Raw genomic sequence first — 23,070 nt, forward strand, 5'->3', positions numbered from 1 at the left:
TAAAGAATTGAGAGTCGATTTGGTGGGGATATGGAAAAGATCAAGATCAGATATCAAAGCGGTCAACATTGGAAGTTATTCAGTCAGGCACCCAATCTGCTCAATATCTATTACCGAGAGGCCGACATGTTCGTACCCAGACACAGAAATGGGTTTCATGTGTGTGGTCGTTGGCACCCGTTGGTATTGCGTGATCCGCTTGTGCGTGGAGCCACCCCCCAGCGATCTTACCTTTGATTGGCTTATTTAACGTAACTCCAAATGAATGGAGTGCGGCCTCGGGCAGCGCCGGCACCACGAAGGCAATGTAGAAACATCATTACTTATGGCCGGCTCATGTTTACGCTAGGAGAAACGGGTCCCTGTGAAGTTCGGCGGTTTCTTGAAAGAGAGCCTGAGGTGAAGTGCTATGAATGCATGCTGCTCGACCCTTAAATATAAGCCTGTGAGAAGGCTCATCATCATCAGAGTAACATCAGTCATGATATCTTCCAAGCAACGAGTTTGCAGTCCAACAGTCTATCCAACTTGTATCGATGCCATTTTCGAACGGATCAATGCTCAAGTTTTAGATAATTTAAGCTGCTCCTAAGACTTCCGCGACTATGTTCAGACTTTTTTTGTCATCAACAAGTAGCGATACTGCAGCTGTGACCACCAGGTCCAAAAGCATATCGTTAAGAGGGACGAATATTTCAAGCTTGGGATCGCCGGACAATTTCAGATAGACGTATCGAGCCAACTTAACTCCTGCTTGATCCCAAAGCTCCATCCCGTTCCCCCATGACGTAGATCTCCATGTCATGACACCAGCCGGGCAGGTAAAAGATTTGGTGGGTGTCAGGCTTTCATATTTGATTTTCATTTTGATCTCCTGTCCATGTATGGAGATCACGGTGGATCCACTGAGCGACGAGATCGCCGCCGTACCTAGAGGCTGGAGCAGACCTCCTTGGACGATGCGATACATTTGTAACTGAGGTTTTGATTCATTGACTTTGCTGGAAAAGAGGACGCAGCGGTTGTTGGCCTGGTCTACCGTGTACAACGAACCATCCCCAGTCGGTCCATATAGGATAAGAGAAGGAATTGAGTTTGACATTTTCGTTGCTGTTAAATGTCTGGATGGATCTTTGGGAGCACAGAAGTCAGGAAAAGTATGAGGCGGCTGTCTAGACCGGTTTTGACTTCAAATGGAACCCAGTTTACATTCAAGATCGATTACCAGGGAAAGGACTGAGGGCTCCAGCCTTTGTGGAGAGGGAGCAGCATCATTTATAGCGTTGGTAGAGCATCGGATTCGCGAGTGTGGCTGGAATCTTACCTGGGAAGTGACATATCCTCCCCAGTGTTCTGGTGATGGGAGCGACGATCGAATTGCATGTGTTTCATGTCAATAGCTCTTTTCGAAACTGACCAGTTCACTTTTGGTAATATCCGAAAGAGCAAGCACTCTGGGTCGTGGCACCGCCTCGCTAGTGGGCCGATGATGTCGATAATCACAGCTGGAGACAATGGACCTGCGCCCTGCTCTGAAAGGCCGCACTTTTCCCGTTTTGGTTTTACGTGCCGCTGTTCCAATCAAATCCAACGAGGCGCCTCAAGGGTCCGCCACAATGGGGGGGTTTAGGCAACCTGGACGTCATATTGATGATTAGCTAACAGAGGATACACCCTTTACTGTAGTTGTGGGGATGAGGCAGGTTTGGCGGAAGCAAGAAAGCGGCGTATGCAACGAGATACTTCTGGTCAAAACGAGTTCAAAACGAGATCAAACCGAGGATTCAATCAGGAACTTAGAGCATGTAGAAAGGATGAGGGGCGGAGAATGCCGATGCCAAGCCATTATGGCTTTGGGTCACGTGGCTCACTCTTAATCTATGGCGCTTTTCACGTGCTTTCCTCGTTCCTCACAATTATGAACAGACGCCACAGTCTTCGCTGCCACACGATCAGCAAACAAAGCACCATGTCTGTTCTGTCGCGGATTCTAGTCGTTGTTGGGGTCCTATCTCTCTTCCATGCGTAAGTATAGACTACAACATGGATCCAAACATGTTAACGTGGTGCTTAGGGCCTACTCCGCCCACGAGTTCTCAACTCTGTCCACGAAGCTGCACAACAATTCAACTCTTCCACTCGACATCAAGCTTGAGACTCTGATTTCTATACTGCTTGCGAGCTGTGGCCTGGTGATTGGATCCGATCCGTTGAAGCCGGTCAGCTGGAATGTGTGGGCTGGACAGCTCGAAAAAGAGGGAGGATTAAACCCATTCCGCGGTCTTGAGGAACGAGTTGGCTTCATGGACATCAGAGCCCAGCGCAAGAAATTCTCAGCCTGGGCCCGTCAAAATGGTGGCGGTTCGACGAGTTGAGACATGCACTATCAGAGCTCTACACGTCCGACTTTGGCGCAAGTCTGTGACTGAAGGGGTGTGGCTGTGTTCTCATAAACATCCACTCTGACATTCTCGCTCTCAATTGGATTGACCCAGGAATTCGAATATTAATTCCACAAGAGCTACAACATGAGCGCACCTGGCAATTCTTATCCGCGCGCCCTCTACGCAAGATCTGAGATTCCCGTGGGCTTATCAATCATATCTTCGATGAAAGGTACGATCAAAGGGCCTCCCAGGTGTAACCGATATACTGCGAGGACTCGGAACGTCAATTCTAGTTGCAGGCTGTATAATTGGGAGTATCCCTGGGGCAACAAACTAACCAGAAAACTTTACGATATGCCAGCGGAGGATCCAACGGCCTTACGGAGTACCAAGGGCAGATGGAATCATTTGTGAGTTATCGCCAGTACCGGTCACCTATCTCAGCAATACAAGAACACTCAGACATTCTTGCCCGTTAAGGTGAAACATAGACAATCAACAGTGGAGAGAATACGAAGAAGATATTGTTTTAAGTGTTTCATTGATTTCACTATTTTGCGAGGCTGCTCGCCGTGTTCCAACCAACCTTTTTCAAGGGATTTTTGTTCTTTTCCTCCGAAATACCCTCCAATGATGCCGACCCAACAATTTCTTTCATCCGTTGCCTCGTTCTATCCGAAAATCATTTCGCCATGTGCTGTTTTCCTCATCCCAAATGCTATTGGCCCATGAATATCCCTGGCGTGTCAGCCCCCAATGATGCTTTTTCTTAAAGAATTTTAACCTCCAAGTCGTCAAAGGAAACCAAGAAGTACCCACGAGGGCCTCTCGCTTGCCTGCTCGCTGGAACCCTCCCTCTCGTTATGATTTACTATCATAGCATGGAGAAGCCCAATGCGAGGATGATCAGGCCCATTCCAGCGCCAGTGACTGTATTCGAACCCGCGGCGCCCGTGGCTTGAGCGAAGGTGGCAGAGGCAGACGTTGAGCCAGAGGCACCTGAGCTTTCGCTTTCACTTGCGGTGGCTGTGCTGGTGGCGAGGGTCGTCGGCTGAGCTTCTGTCAGGCTACTTGCCGAGGTCGTGCTATTGCCGTACCAGTATCCGGACAGAGTTGGCTGGGTTGCGGATGGAGGCTGAGAAGTAACGGCCTCTGGCTGGCTGGTCACAACCGACGGCATGCCGGTGATCACGCCCAGCGAGTTGGTCTGTGTGGTGTAGATGGTGAATGGGTTTTCATATGCCGCCGTGCTTGTCGTGACGCTGGGGTTGGCGACCGCCACTGTCGTTGATACTGTTGCTGTTCCAGTTGGTGCTTGGATCTGTCCATCGGAAATTTGTGAGACGCCTGTCACTGTGCTCTGTGCATTGGTGGAGGCTGAGAGGAGGAAGATGCCCAGGGTAAGTGTGTTGACGGCGATGGTATGCATGGTCTCTGGTGGTGTTGAGTGGGATGGATGTGTGTGCTTGTTTGGCGTCTGCTGGAAAGGGGCTGTGGTAGTGGCAGTGCCTTGCGTCTCTCAACGCGGAGTAATGTTGTTCTGTTTCTGTGCAACAATATCGTCAAATGACTTGAAGAGCACTTATCATGAAAAGTGAAGGGCGTGTTGACTAATGGCAAGTCTTGATTTTTCTGCTGTGGATGGAATAAAGGAAGAAGAAACCCCTTTCCCAGTTGTGGCCGTTTTCAGCCCATCTATATACCGAGGAGGCCTCCTTGCCCTGAACACAGCGTCTATACAAAGAAAATGGCCGGGCAAATGCAAAACCCCAGCCTGGCCAACCACCTGTTGTAACTCCCCCTCCCCCTCGCCTGTGTAAGGCGAGGGAACCAAATGTCTGGTGGCGCTGTCGCAGAACATGCTTAACCCCTTGCACAAATCGGTGATGTGCAGTGACCTAGAGTGGTAAGGTAGCTGCTTTAGGTTTAGTGCCCGCTGGTTATGGTTAGCTCGGAGGTTGGGCAGGGGATGGCTGGTGCGTCCCGACCCACTTTGCTGGGGCTTCAAGGAATGCGCTGGAGGAACTTCTCGCAAATTGTGCTACGGAGTACTTCGAAGGGCAAGCTTTTTGATTATGACGTGTGCTATCTCTGCTGTTGCTACGAATACGGAGTATTTACCCTATAGTACTCCATACGGATGGGCGTGTTACGTCGCACGCTTGAACGCTTAGACGAAAATTCAAAACAAACCACCCTTTCATAGCCGTCGGATACCAACACGTGGCTGCGGCGTTCTGGAACCCACATTCGAGACTTTGCGTAGAACCTGGGGTCTTGAAGCCTGGCTCAATCCCGTCTCGGGGGCCCTATGCTTAGAAGCCATCAGGTTTTCTTTATCGTTCTCAACGGGTAAGGAGCACGGCTCTGGTTGTTGTCCCATCAGCGGAGATCCTTTCGAGATCGCTAGACCACCCGCTTCCGGGCGTATAAGCTTGGGGGACTTTCTGAGTGGCCCTTCAGCCAGTGGTTCCGGTCCTTTGCGAATCGTCGTGTCCTTGGAGGTATCATCATTTCCAGTGACATGGACCTCCTCCTCTGGGCCTTCAGAAGTGTATAGTTCCATAAGTGGCCGCTTCACCTTTGCATTGTCCCGTTGACCTCGAACGATCGTGCTACCTAGAGCGTTCTCCTTCGGGTGTTCGCATTCCGAATCTCGACCAGAGGAGGGAGCAGGTACGCTCAGTGGCCTCTCCTGTACTGAGGGTGGTTCTTCTCCGCGCTTCTTTGCATCTTGAACGGCGTTGACAAGGGCCAAGGGAATTGGGGCGTGGATTCTGGTCATTAACTTGGCTTGCGTCGAGAACGCCTCATAATCTTCTTGTATCAAGGCGCCGGCCGTGGCATTCAATGCCGAGTCTGGGTTGGGTTGAATGAGTAAACACGATATTGTGATAAGGATATCCTTCAATGTCAACTTTGGATCCCAGTCTCTTTTCAATGTCTCCAAACAAACGGCTCCAGTCGACTCTTCAACATTTGGATGGTAGATCCTTGTTCTAAAAGTTGCCTTGGGGGGATTCTTCGGGTAGTCCGCTGGCATCTTTAGATGAAGCCGCCATAGCCCTTGCGAGTATGGTGTGCCCTCGGCACCTGTGATGAGAACCAACAGTTGTGTGAGGTCGTCGGGTATTGATGAGGGGTCATCGCTATCTGGAAATATGTAGTTGGGAGGCGGGTTATTCCTCAATGCCGCATGGTCTTTGACGAGCCGACGTAATGACGATGCCTACCACAGTCATTAGTTGCGCGGACGAGCATTGCAAAGAGAAAACTGGATTATGATTGGCGGAGGTGATGGTATCTCCAACCGAGGAATTGAAAGGGCGACGGCGAGGTGTTTTGAGGAACTCACCATTGTTGAATATGTGATCGATGTGATTGCGACTATGCGCTCATCTTTTGTGAAATGATTTGTTTCTGAGATGGAGACTGTTTATTGTCCAGGTCTAACACGACACTCGCGACGTGGGGTAGTCTGTGTCGACTCCCCCACAACCCTTGCAGGCACATCACGTGCAGCGGATCAACTATTGTCCTGTTCCGTGTGATTCTATCTATTTATTTTGGCTCCTCCCTCAGCATCTCTTCCATTTCTCAGTGTGTCCCATGTAACTTCTTCAGCAATGGCCCGCAATCTAACGGATCGCGAAAATGGAAATATCCAATTTGGAATGACAAGTACCCTTAGCAATTATGGCCTTCGTTCGACTGTGTGGAGAATGCACATTCAAGGAACGTTTGATGCTGCTCTTCGTGAATCGACTTGACTCCGTGTTGGCGAATTTGACTGCGGTTGCTGCGGCAGCTGGCCGCCCTGCGTCGAGCATGCGTTTCTGTCGGTGAGCTGGTCGTCCGACAAAAACTGGCCTCGAAACGATCACGGACGTATTGCCAAGCTCCACCATTCCTAGGCTCTTCTTGAGCCCAAACAAATGAACTGGCATTAGGATACTGCATGAGAGCGTCTTGGACTTCTTGCCACGGAAATGAATGCAATTCTTCGATACGAACAACGAAAACAACGAAGCAACATGATTGAAGGACTAAAGGCCGAGCAGCCATATTGTCCCAACGTAGTGGATATGCGAATGTCTCTTCTCAAGACCTTGACAGAATGCTGAGCACTCCAACGTGTGACTTGATCTCTAAGACATCCAATATGTTGACGACATTGTTACACTCTGTCAGCACAGAGCAGATTCATTTCTGCAGGGAAACGCAGCCGGCTACCTGGACGAAATGTATAAAATGTGGCAGCATGATCTACATTCAGTACACGTGTCGTGACAAGTGTATTTCAGCAGAATACAAGACCGCAACAAGCCTGTGTGGCAGGATTTTAGTCCGCCGACTGGTTTCCTATCCTCTCGCAAAGACATCAATGGCCAGCCGGCTTCACCAAATAATCCAATGACTAAGGACTTTACGCGCCTCGAGAAGTGGCTAAGCGTGCAGCTACTTGTGTCCGCATCTCAGATGAAAGGCTACGTATATGCAGATCTCAATCCTCTTGCCTCTCGGTCAGACCAATCTATGGGCAAGCCGGTAGAATTGGTGCCTGTTTTTTACAGTCTTACCACTTACGACATAGAAAAGAGTTCGTGCTTGGGCCGAACTTCCTCCCACGTTTCATCACAAATGAGGGAAAATCCATGAGTTTGAAGGATATCATTGATGCATGTAAATCGATGTATTGCTCCACCTACGGGTTGAATATTACCACATCACTGATCCTACCAAGCGCGAGTGGCTCAGACGGCGGCTGGAAATGCCAACTCCGCTCAATTTCACAGGAACAGAAAAGTGGTACCTTCTCCGTGAGACTATGAAGGCCTCAATGTTGGAACGTTTTCTTGGCATGAAGAATCCCAGCGATAAGAGATTTGAACTTGACGGGGCCGAGGCACTGGCTCCAGCAATGTCAATGTTAATTGATCGGAGTTTCAATAAGCACGATGTTGATATTGGTCATCGTCAGTTGCCATCGAGGCCGTTTAACACGGACGGGCAGTATTTGCCAGAAGCCTTGCGAAGCCATCCACAGCGATGTCGCGTTCTCTGGTCAAGAGGTTGTGTACGAAACACTGAATATGTCCAAGGTACCAATATACGATGTTGGATTGCTGTCCGGGCTGGGAGCTAAAATTCCTGTAGCCTTCCTATTTCAGACCTCGGCCACGGCCGATCATGAGATGGGAGGATTTCAAGAGTCAGCAAGAGTCTAGAATGAGAGACATCTGTTTGCTGTTTCCGACCGTGACTGAGCGATTAGTATCCCGAAATGTTAAACCACAAAACTAACGGCACTTGACTCTAGGGATTACTTTCTGCGCTCGGTACACGCCCCAGCGGAGTATTGCGATGAAGATTTTGGGTCAAGGTTGAAAGCGATAGAAGTCATACACAGCGCGTCCCCCTCACTACGAATGGGGCTTGCTCAACAATCCTTGAAGCCGTTGCTACTGTGGGGATTCAGTTGCTGTTCGGAGCTTCGGTTTCTCGGGAACAATCCTAACTGCCTCCATTGTAGTCAACTGTGGGTCCTAAGCAAAAACCGAGCCCCTGAGATTTTCGGCTCATACATCTCATTGTCCTACTGCCTGAGTGTTCAACTCCTTCCTTTAGTCTTGATAATTCGAATCTGAAATGCTGTGACTCAGAACACCGCTCGTGGCAAGTACACCGATGTAGCCACCGGGTCACAGATCTGATCCAGACTGCTAAACCAGACACCTTGCAGCAGACAGCAAACTTTTACCTGAACATTATTGTAATATTGCCCTTCCCTCCGTTTTCAAAACGAGTAACCTGCTTGGTTGCTACTTCATACTGTAATATTATTGAGGTCTCAGGCACTTAGAATTGACGCAATTCTAATTGAAGTAATCGTGGACACGAATTTGACAGTGCGCACAGAGCACGATGCGTTCATTGGAGAGCCATCCGCGCTGAAGAATGCGCTCAAAAACCACTCTGTACTAATTGTCGTCGAGACCGACAAGCCTGTGAGCCTCGACGTCGTCAGCTAAAGAAAAGGAGAAATGCCTCGCTACAAAATTCTACCCCACGCAAAACCGCAGGGTCTATGCCCCTTCTGCACCATGATCAGGATGACGACCATTCTTTGCCTTTGCGTGAGGTCAGTTTCTGGTTGCCTATCCTCTTGCTTTGTTTTCCTCAGCCCTCCCTCCAAATGCCGAAAATGCTAACCAGCTTCTAGCAAACCGCAAACTCTAGTACTCAACAGCTTAGTGGAAGGATGAGCCATTCGATTCCTCATCCTCCTGTCACTCAGCATGAAATTTCGAGTCACATTAAAGGATGCGCTAGTACCACTTCCTCTTCCACTTTCAGAATTTCCTCGGACGCATGGAAGCATATATGCTTCCACCCAAAGTCGTTCCGAGCGTGTTTGAAAATACTCCAGCAGAGAATTTTTCGCTTACAGAAAGCGTTGCATTTGCCATCTCGAGTTGGTCACGATGCACTACTGGAGAGCTATTGGGGAAATTGCCGCCCGTGGATGTATGCCAACTGTTAACAAAGTGAAATTTAGTGCAACTCTGGACTACATCTCTCCACTTCTTTTGCAGGCAATGCTCCTGGCAGGAAGCCAAATGATATCCACACGGATTTCATATACATCATCGGCAGAGCTCTATGCAAGAGCAAGACTCTCTTCTGGCTTGGAACCGAAAAGAATCCGTCAACTTGCCTGCATAGACCGGAAAACTGTCCTTTGGACACCACTTACTCCTGGCTGCGTCTATCTGTGAGCATCGCCTTTCAAACTGGCTTGCATCAGGACGGCAGAGCCTGTGTGGATACTTCGTTACAACACAGGAGATGGTGGTCGGTTGTGGCAAGTACCGTTGATGCCGTGGTGTGGTTCTGCTGCTGAGACTCAGGCAATAGACTGCTGTATCAGCGTTGCACTTCGTGGCATTGAGAGCGACGGCCTGGGCTTTAGCATTCCTGACTCTATCATAGGGATGGACAAAATCGCTGAGTCTAACGATCCATCCACAGGTCTCGAAGATTAGTTCGCCATTTTGGCAAGTTCAAACAATCCATTTTTTGTGCTGAACTCAGATTTAGGCCAATACAGGGAGATCATAGGCGGCGACATTGGTAGCTGGCTCCTGGGGACGATGTAACGCTGGAGATTGTCCTTCATGGGAGCCCAAAGTGTCAGATGAGCTGAGGTACGCAGATATGAGTGTATCGTCAGCAGGACAAGTGCGGAAGCTTTTTCCACCAAACAGAAATCAAAAATTGGTCGGCGAAGCGAGGATCACCAATAAAGTACTCTGCTAAACAAGGCTACCGGATGATTTCCCAGCACTGAAAGCCTGATCTAGATTCATCAGACTTTGCCTGCTCCCACAGGACGAGGCAGTCGTGCCTCGCCCTCTCCAAATCCGCTGTCTCGTTGCAACACTCGTTGTGTTCCTCTTTGCCCACAAACAGCCAGAGCCGGAACCTTATACACAGTATCCCAACTCGCAATGTCTCCACAGCAGATGTGCTGTGCTTCTCCGGGTTAGCATGTGTGGTTGATTTTACATGTGATTCGCCTAGGGATGTAATCTCATCCAATTCTGCCAGTTGCTCATCGGTCACATCAGTCAGATGAACGACTACCTCGTCATCAGAGCTTTCCCCAATTTCGTTCAAAGACAGCTTTTTAGTTTCTAAAAACAGGTACTACACCATTGGAGTGGACATCGTAGTCAGGATGATAAATACTGGGTAGTATTTCCAACCGATGCTCCCAAATGCGGTAGAGGCGGGCGTGAGGCATGCTATAGTGGAAAGGAAGAGAACGGAGATCGAAAACGAGACTCTACGCGAACGAATGTGTGTCTGAAAGATCTAGCTACAGTATATAAAAGTGTTTGCGTTAAGATAGGATCCATAGATGTAAAATAGTCAGTTTCTGGGTGGTAGAATACCTATAGGACCAGCCTTACAAGCCGACATATACGAAGAGGAAGAACACCTAGACGCTTAACCCAACCTTGTTGGTGCCTGCATACACGGCGCTCAGGCGGTCTCGAAGCACAAACGGATCATGCACCCTGTATAATTGATCACTGTTGCCTTGCGTTAGTATCGTTATTGTTAGAAAGGGCTCTTAGAAGAACAGAAACACGCCGAAGAGTTCGACTTATGCCAATATTGTCGACAATTATAGAGTTGATGTAGTTACCGATGCACGCCACCGCAACATAGGATGCAGCTAGGACCGGGGGTGTACTACCGCTGAAGCTCAATCCCTGATAAATAAGAACACTATAGTCTATGGTGTATGACTTAGGGACGATCGCAAGCCCACGCAACAAAGAGAGCACCGAAGCATCCTCTAGCAGAGAAAACCCTGTTCATCGTGCCTAAACCAGAGTTGGTATAACGATATCGCTCTTGGTTTGATCCTGGCTCAAGTTGACATGTATGTACCAGGAAGACTGGCCCCATGTTGTAGACACAATACTAAAGCTGTATCCATAGGAGAGGCTCCCCAAACAAAGTGAGAAAACAATCTACATGAAGATCTCAGTCAGTCTTGGCTCTATAACATGAAGGAAGAGACACGGGTTCTTAGAGGGATTTCATACAACCGAATCGATGGCGGTAAGCTTTTGTTCCTGATTACAAGCAATGGTGGGTGATGAATGAGTTTAAACGGGTTTCTAGGTTTGAGAAATAACAATGAAACCTTCAGATGAACTTCGTCTGTATAAGGAAAAGGATCAGCTCTGCCCGTTACCCCATGTGAAATGGACTTCCCTATATAGCTCCGCGAGGGCGTCTACTGGCCTCAGTTGACATCTCACATAACCGAATACTGTATAGAGAAACTCATAGAGCTCATGGGCTTCAGAAGTGCTCCTATGCCAGAGCCGAGCACACAAAGCCGAAACAATATATAAGAGTTGATATGAAAGCCAATGACTACCATGTAGACATGCTGGGCCGAAAGGTTTTGACCCTTGACCGCATATTTTCATACAACCGAGAAGCCACCGGCTTCGACAAGTGGTTTTTATTCAGAGTTTTCGACAAACTAGCCAGGGTCGCGGGGTGGTAAAGACTCGAGTCATGACTCGAGTCTTTTACTATATATAGCATGTTAATTTCGCTTGTAGTTTCAGGGGGCTCCTGAGCTGGGTTCTCTATGCCTTTCACTATTTATTAGCACTGTAAATCACACAGAAAACAGTAATACTCGATCTCTTTTTATCGACCGACTTAGCCCTATAAACCTACCGCATTTGAAATGTCGTCCCGCAGCACACCTTTCTACAATAACAAGAGTATCAATATCGACTCATCATACACTACTAACATACTTAGTTCTCCTACGCTAACGCCTGCGCCTGAGGCTCCCATTTCTCTATCATTAAGCAAACGATTCGAGAATCGCTGAGTCAATGGCAGCGTATAGCTCCTAGTACCTCCTAGTACCTCCTAGTACCTCCTAGTACCTCCTAAGGCCACTCAATACGCAGGATCTGCCACCTCTAGTATCTACGAGCATGGCGCGGAGCACGCTTGCCTCAATGTCCCATAAAAGGAGAATGTTTGGATATGTAACTATTGCGACTCTTGTATAGCACTCAGTGCTAATATCAGCACGGTAAACGCTATAAGCGACTTAGGAGACGCCACAATATTGTCATAAAGCGCGCCAGAGATAAAATATAAATCTATCCTACAGGTAGTTACACTCTCAATTAAAATTCCGCCAGCGGGGTATTTAATAATTTTTCTTTGCCTGCAACTTCCGCTGAAATCGGGAGAGTCTTCAACCTTACTAGGAGGATCATTACAGCGGAGCGTGATAGCTTATCAAGTGAGAACTTAGAGATAATTCTTCACTACAAGCATTGGATGATACAGGGTCTTAAAGAGCAGCCCAACGAGGCTTGCACCAGAGGACAATTTGCTAGTATAGCGTACTTGAAATGGCCAGGACTCGATGTCGGATTGGGGCTGGTATTCGAGTCCCGCTATCCGTCACGCCAAAGAGTCGGACTCGGGACTCGGCGACTCAGGAGTTGGCAGTGCTGTGTGTAGACGAGAGCACTCGGTATTGTCAAATTCTTTGGCAGGTTTTGGTCGTTCTTCATGCTCTGCATCTCAACACCTACAGCTTCAATTAGCTGATTCTAGCAAGCCAAGCCCTCTCCCGGGCGGCGCAAAGGACTTTCTCAGCTGCGCTCAGTGTTTTGGTCGACGTCTTTATCCACAAAGCTTCGGACAAAAACCTCGGATAGTCGAGCAAAATCGAAAGCGCGAGCCCCAGTTCGACATCTGCCGCAAGGCAACTGCATGCGCGCCACGATTAGTGTCCCGAAAGCGATTCCTCGCCCAGATTTTGTACATTTCTCTCCACGCCGGAGTGTGAGCGGTACGTGTTGCAGATGGTTTCGTGGTCTCAGCGTCTTCACCAGCGTACAGAAATCCATGGCTGATATGCTTGAGCCGCGTCTCCGATCATTCCTGCGACAATACCAGTATACTCAGCGTCGAATCTTGACCTCATTAATGTTCATTTCTTGTTGCAGGTTTCAGCATGCGCCGATTTATCCTTGAGTCCCGACGGAGCAATCTGAGCTGTGGCGGTGCAATCCTGTCGCCAGAGCTCCCTGGGCCCAACATGGGCGGCAGTCTGAGCCCCTGTGCAGGGTTCTACTTAACCCCATCGGTCCTTCTAGACAAGGGGTACTCAGTTTTGGGCTTTCGTAGTCTCGGAGTGCCCAGCTTGAGCACCCTGTGATTGGCGTTTGCCATGGCTTCGAGAGCTAAGTTGCGGCGAAGCGCCATCAATACCTGAGAACTACAGCCATTCTTTAGTCGAAGCTGGTGCCTGGCTGTTCATGTAGGCTTTTTTGCCAAACAATATGCTACCACCGTGCTGCCCTTGTCAGCAGACATGTCAGCCTGTTTTCATTCTTGAAACCTTCAGTTCGTCTTTGAAATACTCTACAGCTTCGCTAAAGACCAAAGCAAATATTCTTCTGTGCTCCTTATCATGTCCGTTCGCATTTCTCCAAACCCACAAACGTAAGTTCCACTGTCAAAGTCTCCCCTATTGCTCAGTCTAATTTATTTCAAGAAGGCTACCGCTTGTCCAACGTTGCAAAAATTGTGGTGTGATTTTACTTGGATACCTTCGATTAATATGTTCTGCACTTGCATCGGGCATCCTTCTAATGATTCCGAATCGAATACAACAACTCAACAACGTTGTTCAACGAGTCAGTGAGCCTGAAACCACCAAAGTGCCCGTATCTAGGTGGCCGTCGCCTTTCGGATTTCGGCCCTGTCTTCACTTATTGGGCGTGCTTGGAGCGGTAGTCGTTATCACATTGAATCTCAGCTACGCCTGGATTGGTAAAGAGCTCACGGGAAAACCCCAAGATGATGGAAGGAAGTTACTCGCCCTGCAGCTTACTGCAAAGTTGCATGAGCTACTCATGAATGCTTCTTTAGCGAATATCCTATCCTCCATCGTTCTTGAACAACTGGTCCTTGGAAGTGGAGTTCCCCTTGGAGCCTTGGGCACTGCGTTTCTCTTTCATGATATCTCTTTTCTCTGGTCCAAGGAGTTGATCGCTATTTGCATTGCAAAGTTTAAAGGCAAAGCATATATCCTTCCGTTAACGATACTTTGCACAATACTTGCGGCTACGATTGGTCCCTCGTCTGCGACAGTCATGACCCCTGTTCTGACTGAATGGCCGGCCGGGAATATTCGCTTTACGTTGAATGCAACTAAAGAAGAATTATGGCCTTCTTTTCTTTCTGAGGCCACGATATCAGACATGGAGCCCTACACATCCGCGTCGGCACCAGGGAGTACTGATACTACGTGGAAATCGATCGCTGACAATATGCTACGCTTTTGGGGCCATGAAACCTTAGGAGGGGTCTTCGCATTACCAGAAAGTGCTAAAGTTGCTGGCAAATCTTCCGTTCGTACCCTAAATTCTCGTTTACGTGGGCCCTTAACACTATATCAGCCGGAGTATACCGCGACAACGATCCAAACCGCTATAACTGCAGATGCTCTTAATGCTCTTCGCCTGGATTGGTTTCCTGCAAATGCCTATCGATGCACTTGGGCAGGTTATAGGCTTACTCGAGGGATTTGTACATACCAGGACATTCACTGGTCGATAAATACTCACCAACCAGTCGTATATACAGCATGCACCAGGACTTCAACAATGACGGCAACTTCGTTTCCCACTCTGGCTCGTGGAGAGGATGGCCCAAAAGCAGCTACGGTTAATATCAACTCCAACTTTGATAAAGATAGCGGCAATTCTTCCGCCCTAGAATGGATCGACTTAGAAGGTCCTGAATTCTCAAGGACGTCTGTCGGCGTCTTGGTTTCGACCAATATATTTAGTGGTTCTCCAACTCCTGAAACGTATGCGTGTAGTATTGATGCTCAATGGGGAGATGCCACAATTCGGACTTCCTTCTTAGGACTTCCTTATGCCGTCGATGGCGAACCTCCTGAGTTTTACGAGCCATCTATTCACGCCAGCAGGTATCACGGCAGGCGGATAACAATATCTCCAGAATGGGCGGCACAAACATTTTCGTCCCTGCTTTCCAATACTACGGGCACGAGTATTTTCGACCAGCTCCTCATGACAAGCGCTTTGCCATCCCATGCATACAACGCATCAAAAGTCGAAGCAGTACTAGCCATCGCTTTAACAGAGCAAATGGCTAGGATCAAATCTCGAGCCCCCAACCAAATAATTAGTTCTGATGCTAATAAGGTCCACTTTTCAGCTAAGACCGAATCGGATAACACAGTGCAAGCTTCAAGGCACCACAATTTTACACTAGAGGTCACAGTCACGGGCTATGGCTATGGACTACGCACAGCAGGTGGAATCTCTGTTTCATCGACTCTAGCGATTGTTACCCTATTTGCATACACTTTAGTTGTGGCTTTTCATATGATGCGCCAACTTTCTTCACGGTGTTATGTTAATAGTTGGAACAATTTCATTGATATTGTGGTACTTGCTCTCAACTCTCCTGCAGGTGCGGACATGAAAAATACAAGTGCGGGTGTGAAGACTTTGGGTGTGCTGGGATTCCTCACAAGCTTCAGAGCTCAAAATGGTGCTGTTCAAATGGTGATCGGAGAGAAGCAGACATCAAAAAACGCCCTAACGGAGAAATTGGAAAGAGAGGTTCCATATCGGTAGACACCTAGACTTGTGGTCCTCAAGCTCGAGAGTGCATATGTGAAGACATAAATGACCACCTTGTCGGGCATTGAAAGTGTCGGCACAACAAAACCTGGTGCACCTCGAACAACTCCTCAGCGGACATGCAGAGTTCAGGATGTATGGCTCACAAGATCATTCTTCTCTTGTCTCGAAAAGCATTTTGAGGATTGATATCGACGTAGGGCCATGTGCTGGATCCTGACGATTTATGCGGCAGGTCCTCGATATGCACGTCATGACCTTCGATTGCGATGCCCAACTATTTCGCCGCCAGGTACCAGGAGAAAGGCCTTACTAGGTTGGACATAACGTGGAAAATTCTTAGAGTTCAAAAGACTTTGCCTGATACATTAGAACTCACGAAAAGAAGCACGGCGTCTTTACTCGAAGCTTCTATTCAAGCCAGGATCGAACTGATGTGTACACCACATGACCCCGTTCCATCCCTTGCTTGTAGGTAGATGTTTAATAGCGACGAGATCTTAGAGCCGTTGTGGGTATCTTCCGAATGGCATCTTCCTAGCCACAGACGCCTTCTATAAAGACAATAAGTTTTCCATAGTGAAGCAGGACTCCGCGCCTCAAGGATAGCGCGAGAGCTATTGCGTGGTATGCAATTTCGCATGTACCGTATTCTGTCAATCATTGGTGAGGAATCAGGAGGCAGCTATCAGGATAAAGTAAGAAGCATTCTTTGGTACTTGGCACGTTGCAAACGGTTACGCCTCGTTCTCCCAGAGCTCTTCGGTCAAGCCGGTGGCAGCCAACCCCCATCAGAACACTACTACAGATAATAGAGCGTCAGCCAGGTGTGGAAATTGTGAAAATCGGAGTGTCCCTGTTCGCATCCACGCATATCTTCTCCGCTTCTTTCACTCACACTTTCAATTTAGGGAAGAGCTCTAGATCCTCTGCTGTGAAGCAAGCTTTAAGCAGCATGATGCCGTCAACCTGGTCTCGGAGCTCCTTCTTGATACTGGACCAAGGATTAGCAGACAGTGCGCCTGGTGGTATTAAATCGGCCTGTACATAATGCACGTCGTAAGCTTGGGAGTCTCTAGGCGCAAAAGTGCTCTGTTCAACCAGGTCATCCTGTCGTATGGTTCAGTCCGCACATCAAGCAGGTCTGTCTTTGGCAGGAGCAGCATCATACGAAGTAAAGTCCATCCGCTTGGACAATAGTATATTTCCGTCGTTCAACAGCCGATACTTCAATCATGGTTGAAGGGGTGAAGAAAATATAGTAGCAGAGAATGCATTCATAGGAGTAAAGATTCCTTAAATCTAACGGTAACAGTCCAACGCACAACATTCTGGGATCTGGCCGGTGGGGCATTGTCCGGGTCCCTGCCGGGGTCAGACAAGTATAAACAGGACAATAAGGATCCGGGACCTAAGGGCGTTTGCCGAAAAGTATCGACACAGTCATCATCTGTTGGCCGGCAAAGTAGAAGAATGTAACTTACAGCCTCACGACTGACTCCTAGTTTAGTTGGCTGGTCTAGGGTGAGGCGGTCCCAGAGATTGTTCTGACCATAGACCCGAGAAGCCGCGCGAAGTCCCAGCAAGCTAATGGAGCGGCGATTTCCGCTGGGAGGCTTCTGAAAGTCCAAGCAAATAAAATAGAAAGGGGATTCTTTCAATAAGCTTCACGCCTTCGTTGAACTCTTCCATGTGGACGTATTGTTCCTCGTTATCGTTTTGGGCCGACTAGAAGAACAATTTCAGCCGTGTCATCGACACGAAATAATCGTCCGAACGGATACATGGGATACGCATCTTCATCTCCTCGATCCTCAATCATTCCCCTATGTCTCTAACAGGCTGTACACGCCGGCCGCAGCCAAGCTTGACGACTTTATGGCATCAATGTCGGCTGACTGCTTTCTCGTTGTACAAGCTTCTGTGGAGGACGGAAGCAGGGGCATTCTGAGTAATTTGAGAAAGGCATCATCCCAATTCCCGGACAAAACGTTTCGTGCAGAGATTGAGATTCCACCATACCAAAATTACGGAGGAGGAACTCTAGGAGCTGAACAACGTCAGTGTTCGCGCAATACGGGTTCATGGGGTTCTTGGCTGAGAGGGTGACAATGTCATGATAGGTATGCAGAAGGAGTTAACTCGCCTTGCCACTTTTGCGAAAGCGACAGGGTGGTTCTTAGCGTGCATGTGTTCTTTAGAAACCTGGACCGAACTCGCTCCCGGGTGGTCAATTCGCCAGAGCTGGAGTCTATCCGAATCATTATCGAGCATAACATCAGGATCGAAGGATGTTGCAGATAGTCCTGAGCTAGTCAAGCTCCTGGATCTCTTCGCTCAAAACCCTACCCGGTTCTTCATTAAGATCTGTGGACTCAACCGCTTGGGATCCAAGACAGACGACCCTGGAAAGATGGCGAAAGTACCTTTACCAATACTTTCCATTATCAAAGACTACCCAACCAAACCATTTGGGAATCAGACCGGCCGCATACGCAGTTTGAGAGCAAGACATTAGACCAAACTGCAAATAAAAGCGTCGACTTGCACAATGAGCTTAGTCTGCTCAACGAAGCGTTGCAGTCGGATTTTTTACGCAAGCTTCTCGTCGACAACGCCGAGCTGCTGTTTAGATAGCAGATCGTCGACGTTCAGCTGGGTTGAAACGTTATTCTGGATCGGAGCTCCTTGTAACAGCCTCATCAGACCATCAGTCACTGTGCTCATTGCTCGATTGAAACGTACGCGATGGTATTGATCGACGTGATGTCCACATCAATAGTGTAATGCTACTACCACAGGCTCACATGCAGGAGACGCATCACGCTCGACCGGGTTGGGGAGATATATGACAAGAATCATGGGACGAAGAGCATGCTTACCAGCGAGGCACTAAGAATTGAGGACCACGAAATATGCAAGTACCTCAAGTACCTGAGACTGCTACAGTACGAGTACTTGGTGCTGGAGCAGAACAAGGCTGTGAGTTATGCAAGGCTGTGAGTTATGCAAGGCTGTGAGTTATGCAAGGCTGTGAGTTATGCAAGGCTGAAAGTTACGATCACATGACCGCTCTACTGGCGCGAGCTCCCATCTTGGTGTTTGGAGAAGAGCGGGTGGTCGATTACGGCGTGCACTGCCGACCGTTGTGCTGTACAAGGAGCATGCATCTTGTCTATATCTGAGACTCTTCGTACGATGCCTCCCGACTTGCAAGCCTCTCTTTAATGCAGGAGTGGGTTACGAGATAAGCGACGACTTCGCATTAAAGTGCAGAATGCTACAGTTCTCTGCATCGAGTCCAGTGCCTCTTCAATTTCAATGCATCGGTCGCTGGGCCAACAGTGCTTTTACGAGCTGCCACAGCAGGCTCACTCTGGTCTGCACCAGGTCACTGTAGCTGCATGACATTAGTTGCATTTTTGAAGCCCCAAGAGGGGTGGATTCTATACGAGCTTTTCTTGGAAAAACGGATGCAGGTCAATGACAAAGTGCCACAGTCCCAGGCCACCGCGTTCCCGAGCAAGGGAAGACTACTCAGGTAATGGAAGTACGAGGCACGCATTGACATCCTTTGCAAGATTGTGATGGGGGTCGCACGTTAGTCTTGCTTGCTTTGCCATGTACCTGCTGATACGATGTGTGTCCTTCTGGTGAGGTTGGTTTTGCCAAGCCCAGGCTGCGGTGGCGCCGTGATTTGCTCGCTCGTACCACAGCCACCCGCCAAGCCCGCCAAGCCCGCCAACACCCACTTTGGAATTGTGAACTAAATTTGGGAGTCTGTTTCGACGCGGATGCCGGGCAAGGAGCAGAGAGCGCAGAATTCAAGCAAGGCGCAAAGCCAGACACCGACTTACTGCTTGCTTACCCCGAGTGTTTTCACTTTCATACCCGAACCTGACTCGTACGAGTATGCCATCCATCTGGACAGCAGGTGCTGGGGCCAAAGGGCTGCCAACCTCTGCTTAGGCGAATGCCCTACCTATGGCCTCTGTTGACGCCTGGAGCCTGCCCCAAGCTTAGCCACACCATAGCTAAGCAGAAGCACTGACTCTCGGCCACCGCGAGCTCTAACCCCCAAGCCCTCACCTATCCATCAACCTTTCAGGCCATGCTGCCATCCCCTGTGCAACAGAGCTGTCGGTGTCCTCGACGTTCTTATTGAACAGCCTCGCCCACATTTATGCGCTGTCTCTTGCACCTCGGCTTAACTTCGAAAAGGCAGCCAGATTGGAAAGGCTGCTGGATTGTTCGCTCAAAAGCCCTTCAAAAGTTCGACTATGCTCCCTAAGCCCACGGGCCCATATACGTATAATACACTGCACCGTCAAGCGCTTGATCTTTCTCACTCAGTTCCTGCAGATTCAGATCCGCCCATAATACTCCATACGCCCGCCGGAACGGGGACTGGGATTGCGCTGTCTCGCCTTGTTGTACTTACCGAACAAATCAGGCATTTGTACTTTTGTTTGAGACCACGTTTTTGACAGCACTCGCCACTCGACCACTCGACCACTCGACCACTTCACCTCGCTCGCAATGTGGCCCGCCCCCGTCCCCACTCATCACATTCTCGTACCTCATTTCGAGCCGGCTGGTCACTATGGGTACGCACCAACTGCCACCTCGACCGCTGCAGCCACTCTGGCGAAACGCCGTCGGGCGAGCAAGCCCAAGGTGAGCACCACGAGCCATCGGCCTAGCACACACGATCTAATCTAGATCCAGGTTCGGACGGGATGCAAAACCTGCAAAGTAAGAATGGCCTTGACCTACTCTCCGTTCATTCCCCACAATGTGCTTCCTGTTTTACATGTACTCGTACCCGCTTTGAGACAGCCACGATCAGTCTTTTGTCAAGTCCTGAGCTGAACTCCGTACTCTCCGTCGCTGTCTGCCCTCCTGACTCGTTGTCTGATGTGGAATTGCCTCCCAGATACGGCGCATCAAATGCGATGAAACCAAACCCAGCTGTACGATGACCCGCCTTGCTGGTTCCTCTTCGTAAAATGCTCACGTGTGTCTTTAGGCAAGCGATGCACTTCGACCGGTCGAAAATGTGACGGTTACGATTTCCCAAAGGGGTCCTTGGAAAGTTCAAAAGCCTCTCCGCTGTCGCCACCTCAAAGACCGGAGTTCACCTTTTACCAGCTATTTCAACCAGGCTCAATCTCGAAACCGTTTCAAGGGAATACCCAGGAGCGACGAATCTTCCACCGCTTCCAATATTGCACCGTGCCAGCCTTTGCTGGTGGGTCTGAGACTGGGTTTTGGACCAGGCTCGTACTCAAAGTGGGCCAGGAGGAACCAGTTGTTCGGAACGCCATCATTGCGCTGGGGACACTACATGAGGACTACCAGGATCGCTGTGGCAAATATACGACAGAGTTGATAGACGACAAGAGCTATCGCCACGCCTTGAAGTTATATGGAGACGCCCTTCGCCAATTGAATCAACGATTGAATCTCCCGTCACGGACCAACGCGAAGCTGGCAATTATTGCAAGTATATTATTTGCCTGCTTCGAAGTCCTTCGACGCAACAACATGGCAGCAGTGATTCACTACCAGCAAGGCATGCGAGAACTGATCCGTCAGATGAATCTTCCAGAGGGTGACGATATGTCACTGACGCCTTATTCACCTGAAGAGTACGCTGGTTCACGGGCAAGCTTCCGAGACATCCCTCAAAACGAACTGGACGAATTATTACGAGTGTTTGCACGATATGATATCCAAGCATGCACTTTCTCCAAAGAGAAGGCGGAACCCTTGACCTACCCTGTCACCGCCCTACCAAGGATAATGCCGACAAATTTGACCCTCAGCCAAGTGCGAAACCATCTGGATAACCTTCTTGTATCAGTGTATCAACTGGTCAAGTCTGACTTGAGGATGTATCGCTATTGGAAGACAGAGTTGGTCCCCTTGGAATGGCGGACACAGCAACGAGAAGCAGTCGAAATCTTTGACGCCTGGGTTGCTGCTCTCGAAGAATTCTTTCGGTTAGAGGGAGCGAGATTGAGTCTGACCGAGATCAAAAGCCTTCTCGGGCTGCGACTGCAGATTAAGTGTGCAGTGATCATGCTCAAGGTCAGCATTGATTGTGGACCCGAGATAACATTCGACGGGTTCCGAGACGATTTCGAAGATATGGTAGCAAAGGTCGAACAGATGACTACGTCTTTCAAAATGAGTGACGCCCAGCCACTGGAAGTCGAAAACACACCATTCAGCATGGAACTTGGAGTGGTACACCCATTATTCTTTATCGCTTGCAAATGTCGAGACCGGAATATTCGACGACGCGCACTGGCCCAGTTGAAGAAGGCTGGTAAGGAGGGTGTCTGGGAAGGGCCAATCATGGCCGTCTTAGGCCGCAAGGTCATGCTTCTGGAAGAAGAGGGCGTCGCTCAGGACGAGGTGATACCTGAAGCTAATCGATTCCACGAGCTAAAGAAAAATGTGGACTATGACACACGGCAGATTTTTTGGGAAGGGACAAAGGCATTGGATTCTGCCTGGCAGAACTTTTCCATTCATCGGGATGCGCTCCCATTTTGAAGCGTTCGAGAGACAAGTGGCGTGGCGTTACATGGAGAGGGAAATATCTGGGGCTTGGAGTCTTCAACTGCTTGCCTGCACCGTTGAGGATAGACAGTCTAATGGATGGTGACAAGAAATCGTATCGAAGATCATCGCATGAGGGGTCAATATCATATGAATACCCGAAATAATATAAATTTGGTAGCGGACGGCGATTTCACCACAGCTTCGTCGGGCCCTGCAGGACGCGTGATATGCACCTGGTGTTTGGCACAACGTACGAATACAACAATATCTTGAGTCTTGACGACCCGCCAGTGTCACGCCTCACAAGGTGACAGACAACGCCAGGAGTGGGCAGAGGCTCCCACTTGATTCCTGCCGGAGAATTTTACGGATGGGACGAACAGGCGAAGGGGAAGAGACAGGCCTCGGACCCTGATCCTGGTCTTCAACTAATAGAATGCGTCTGCCACGAGCCCCCTGTGCCTTCCCAACAGCCCAATCCACACCCAACTGCAACTTTAACAACTGGAGCTGCCAAATTGGAACGGAAGGCGCCGTTTTGAAGGCTTGGCTCTTTGGTGCTGAACATCAGCCACTCACGGCCGATCATCTACATGCGCCAGTCCACCTTCGGTAAGGCTCCCTCCGCCGTTACCTGTTAGCGTGTTCTTTCCAATTCCAGCGAGCCAGGTAATCAATCTCGGTCTCATCCACCGCCAACACCTTGATTTTTTGAACACCTCATCTCCAGTCTTCATTCAACCCCGTTCCAGTTCACTTTACATACTTCACATTTTCACGTCCTTCCATGGCGCAGTTGCTGGTCTTGACCCTCTGGTCCCAAGTCAGCTTCTTCCCAACTGCGACCTTGCAACGCCAAG

The 23,070-nt window shown here is 49.2% G+C and overlaps 7 protein-coding genes across 7 annotated transcripts; 3 read left to right on the plus strand and 4 right to left on the minus strand.

The window, feature by feature from the left end:
- Positions 1-577: 577 nt before the first annotated feature.
- A1O9_07533 (uncharacterized protein) lies at positions 578-1,102 on the minus strand (the record flags this gene model as incomplete). The annotated part of the gene is made up of 1 exon (XM_013403089.1): positions 578-1,102. The coding sequence occupies one exon, from the start codon at positions 1,100-1,102 to the stop codon at positions 578-580; it is 525 nt and encodes a 174-aa protein (XP_013258543.1).
- Positions 1,103-1,969: 867 nt separating this feature from the next.
- A1O9_07534 (uncharacterized protein) lies at positions 1,970-2,375 on the plus strand (the record flags this gene model as incomplete). The annotated part of the gene is made up of 2 exons (XM_013403090.1): positions 1,970-2,025; positions 2,075-2,375. 2 exons carry the CDS (start codon positions 1,970-1,972, stop codon positions 2,373-2,375), a joined length of 357 nt encoding a protein of 118 aa, XP_013258544.1.
- An 886-nt stretch (positions 2,376-3,261) lies between these two features.
- A1O9_07535 (uncharacterized protein) lies at positions 3,262-3,816 on the minus strand (the record flags this gene model as incomplete). The annotated part of the gene is made up of 1 exon (XM_013403091.1): positions 3,262-3,816. One exon carries the CDS (start codon positions 3,814-3,816, stop codon positions 3,262-3,264), a length of 555 nt encoding a protein of 184 aa, XP_013258545.1.
- A 771-nt stretch (positions 3,817-4,587) lies between these two features.
- Positions 4,588-5,430, minus strand: A1O9_07536 (ubiquitin-conjugating enzyme E2 S; the record flags this gene model as incomplete). Its single annotated transcript, XM_013403092.1, has 1 exon — positions 4,588-5,430. One exon carries the CDS (start codon positions 5,428-5,430, stop codon positions 4,588-4,590), a length of 843 nt encoding a protein of 280 aa, XP_013258546.1.
- An 8,179-nt stretch (positions 5,431-13,609) lies between these two features.
- On the plus strand, positions 13,610-15,631 carry A1O9_07537 (uncharacterized protein; the record flags this gene model as incomplete). Its single annotated transcript, XM_013403093.1, has 1 exon — positions 13,610-15,631. The coding sequence occupies one exon, from the start codon at positions 13,610-13,612 to the stop codon at positions 15,629-15,631; it is 2,022 nt and encodes a 673-aa protein (XP_013258547.1).
- A 585-nt stretch (positions 15,632-16,216) lies between these two features.
- On the minus strand, positions 16,217-16,747 carry A1O9_07538 (uncharacterized protein; the record flags this gene model as incomplete). The annotated part of the gene is made up of 3 exons (XM_013403094.1): positions 16,217-16,290; positions 16,357-16,439; positions 16,536-16,747. Coding segments are annotated over 3 exons (369 nt in total), but the record flags the coding sequence as incomplete, so codon positions are not given.
- A 3,429-nt stretch (positions 16,748-20,176) lies between these two features.
- On the plus strand, positions 20,177-22,201 carry A1O9_07539 (uncharacterized protein; the record flags this gene model as incomplete). The annotated part of the gene is made up of 2 exons (XM_013403095.1): positions 20,177-20,314; positions 20,609-22,201. The coding sequence occupies 2 exons, from the start codon at positions 20,177-20,179 to the stop codon at positions 22,199-22,201; spliced, it is 1,731 nt and encodes a 576-aa protein (XP_013258549.1).
- Between the last annotated feature and the right edge of the window lie 869 nt (positions 22,202-23,070).

Source organism: Exophiala aquamarina (genome assembly GCF_000709125.1).
Source record: "Exophiala aquamarina CBS 119918 chromosome Unknown aczIA-supercont1.6, whole genome shotgun sequence".
NCBI lineage: Eukaryota > Fungi > Ascomycota > Eurotiomycetes > Chaetothyriales > Herpotrichiellaceae > Exophiala > Exophiala aquamarina.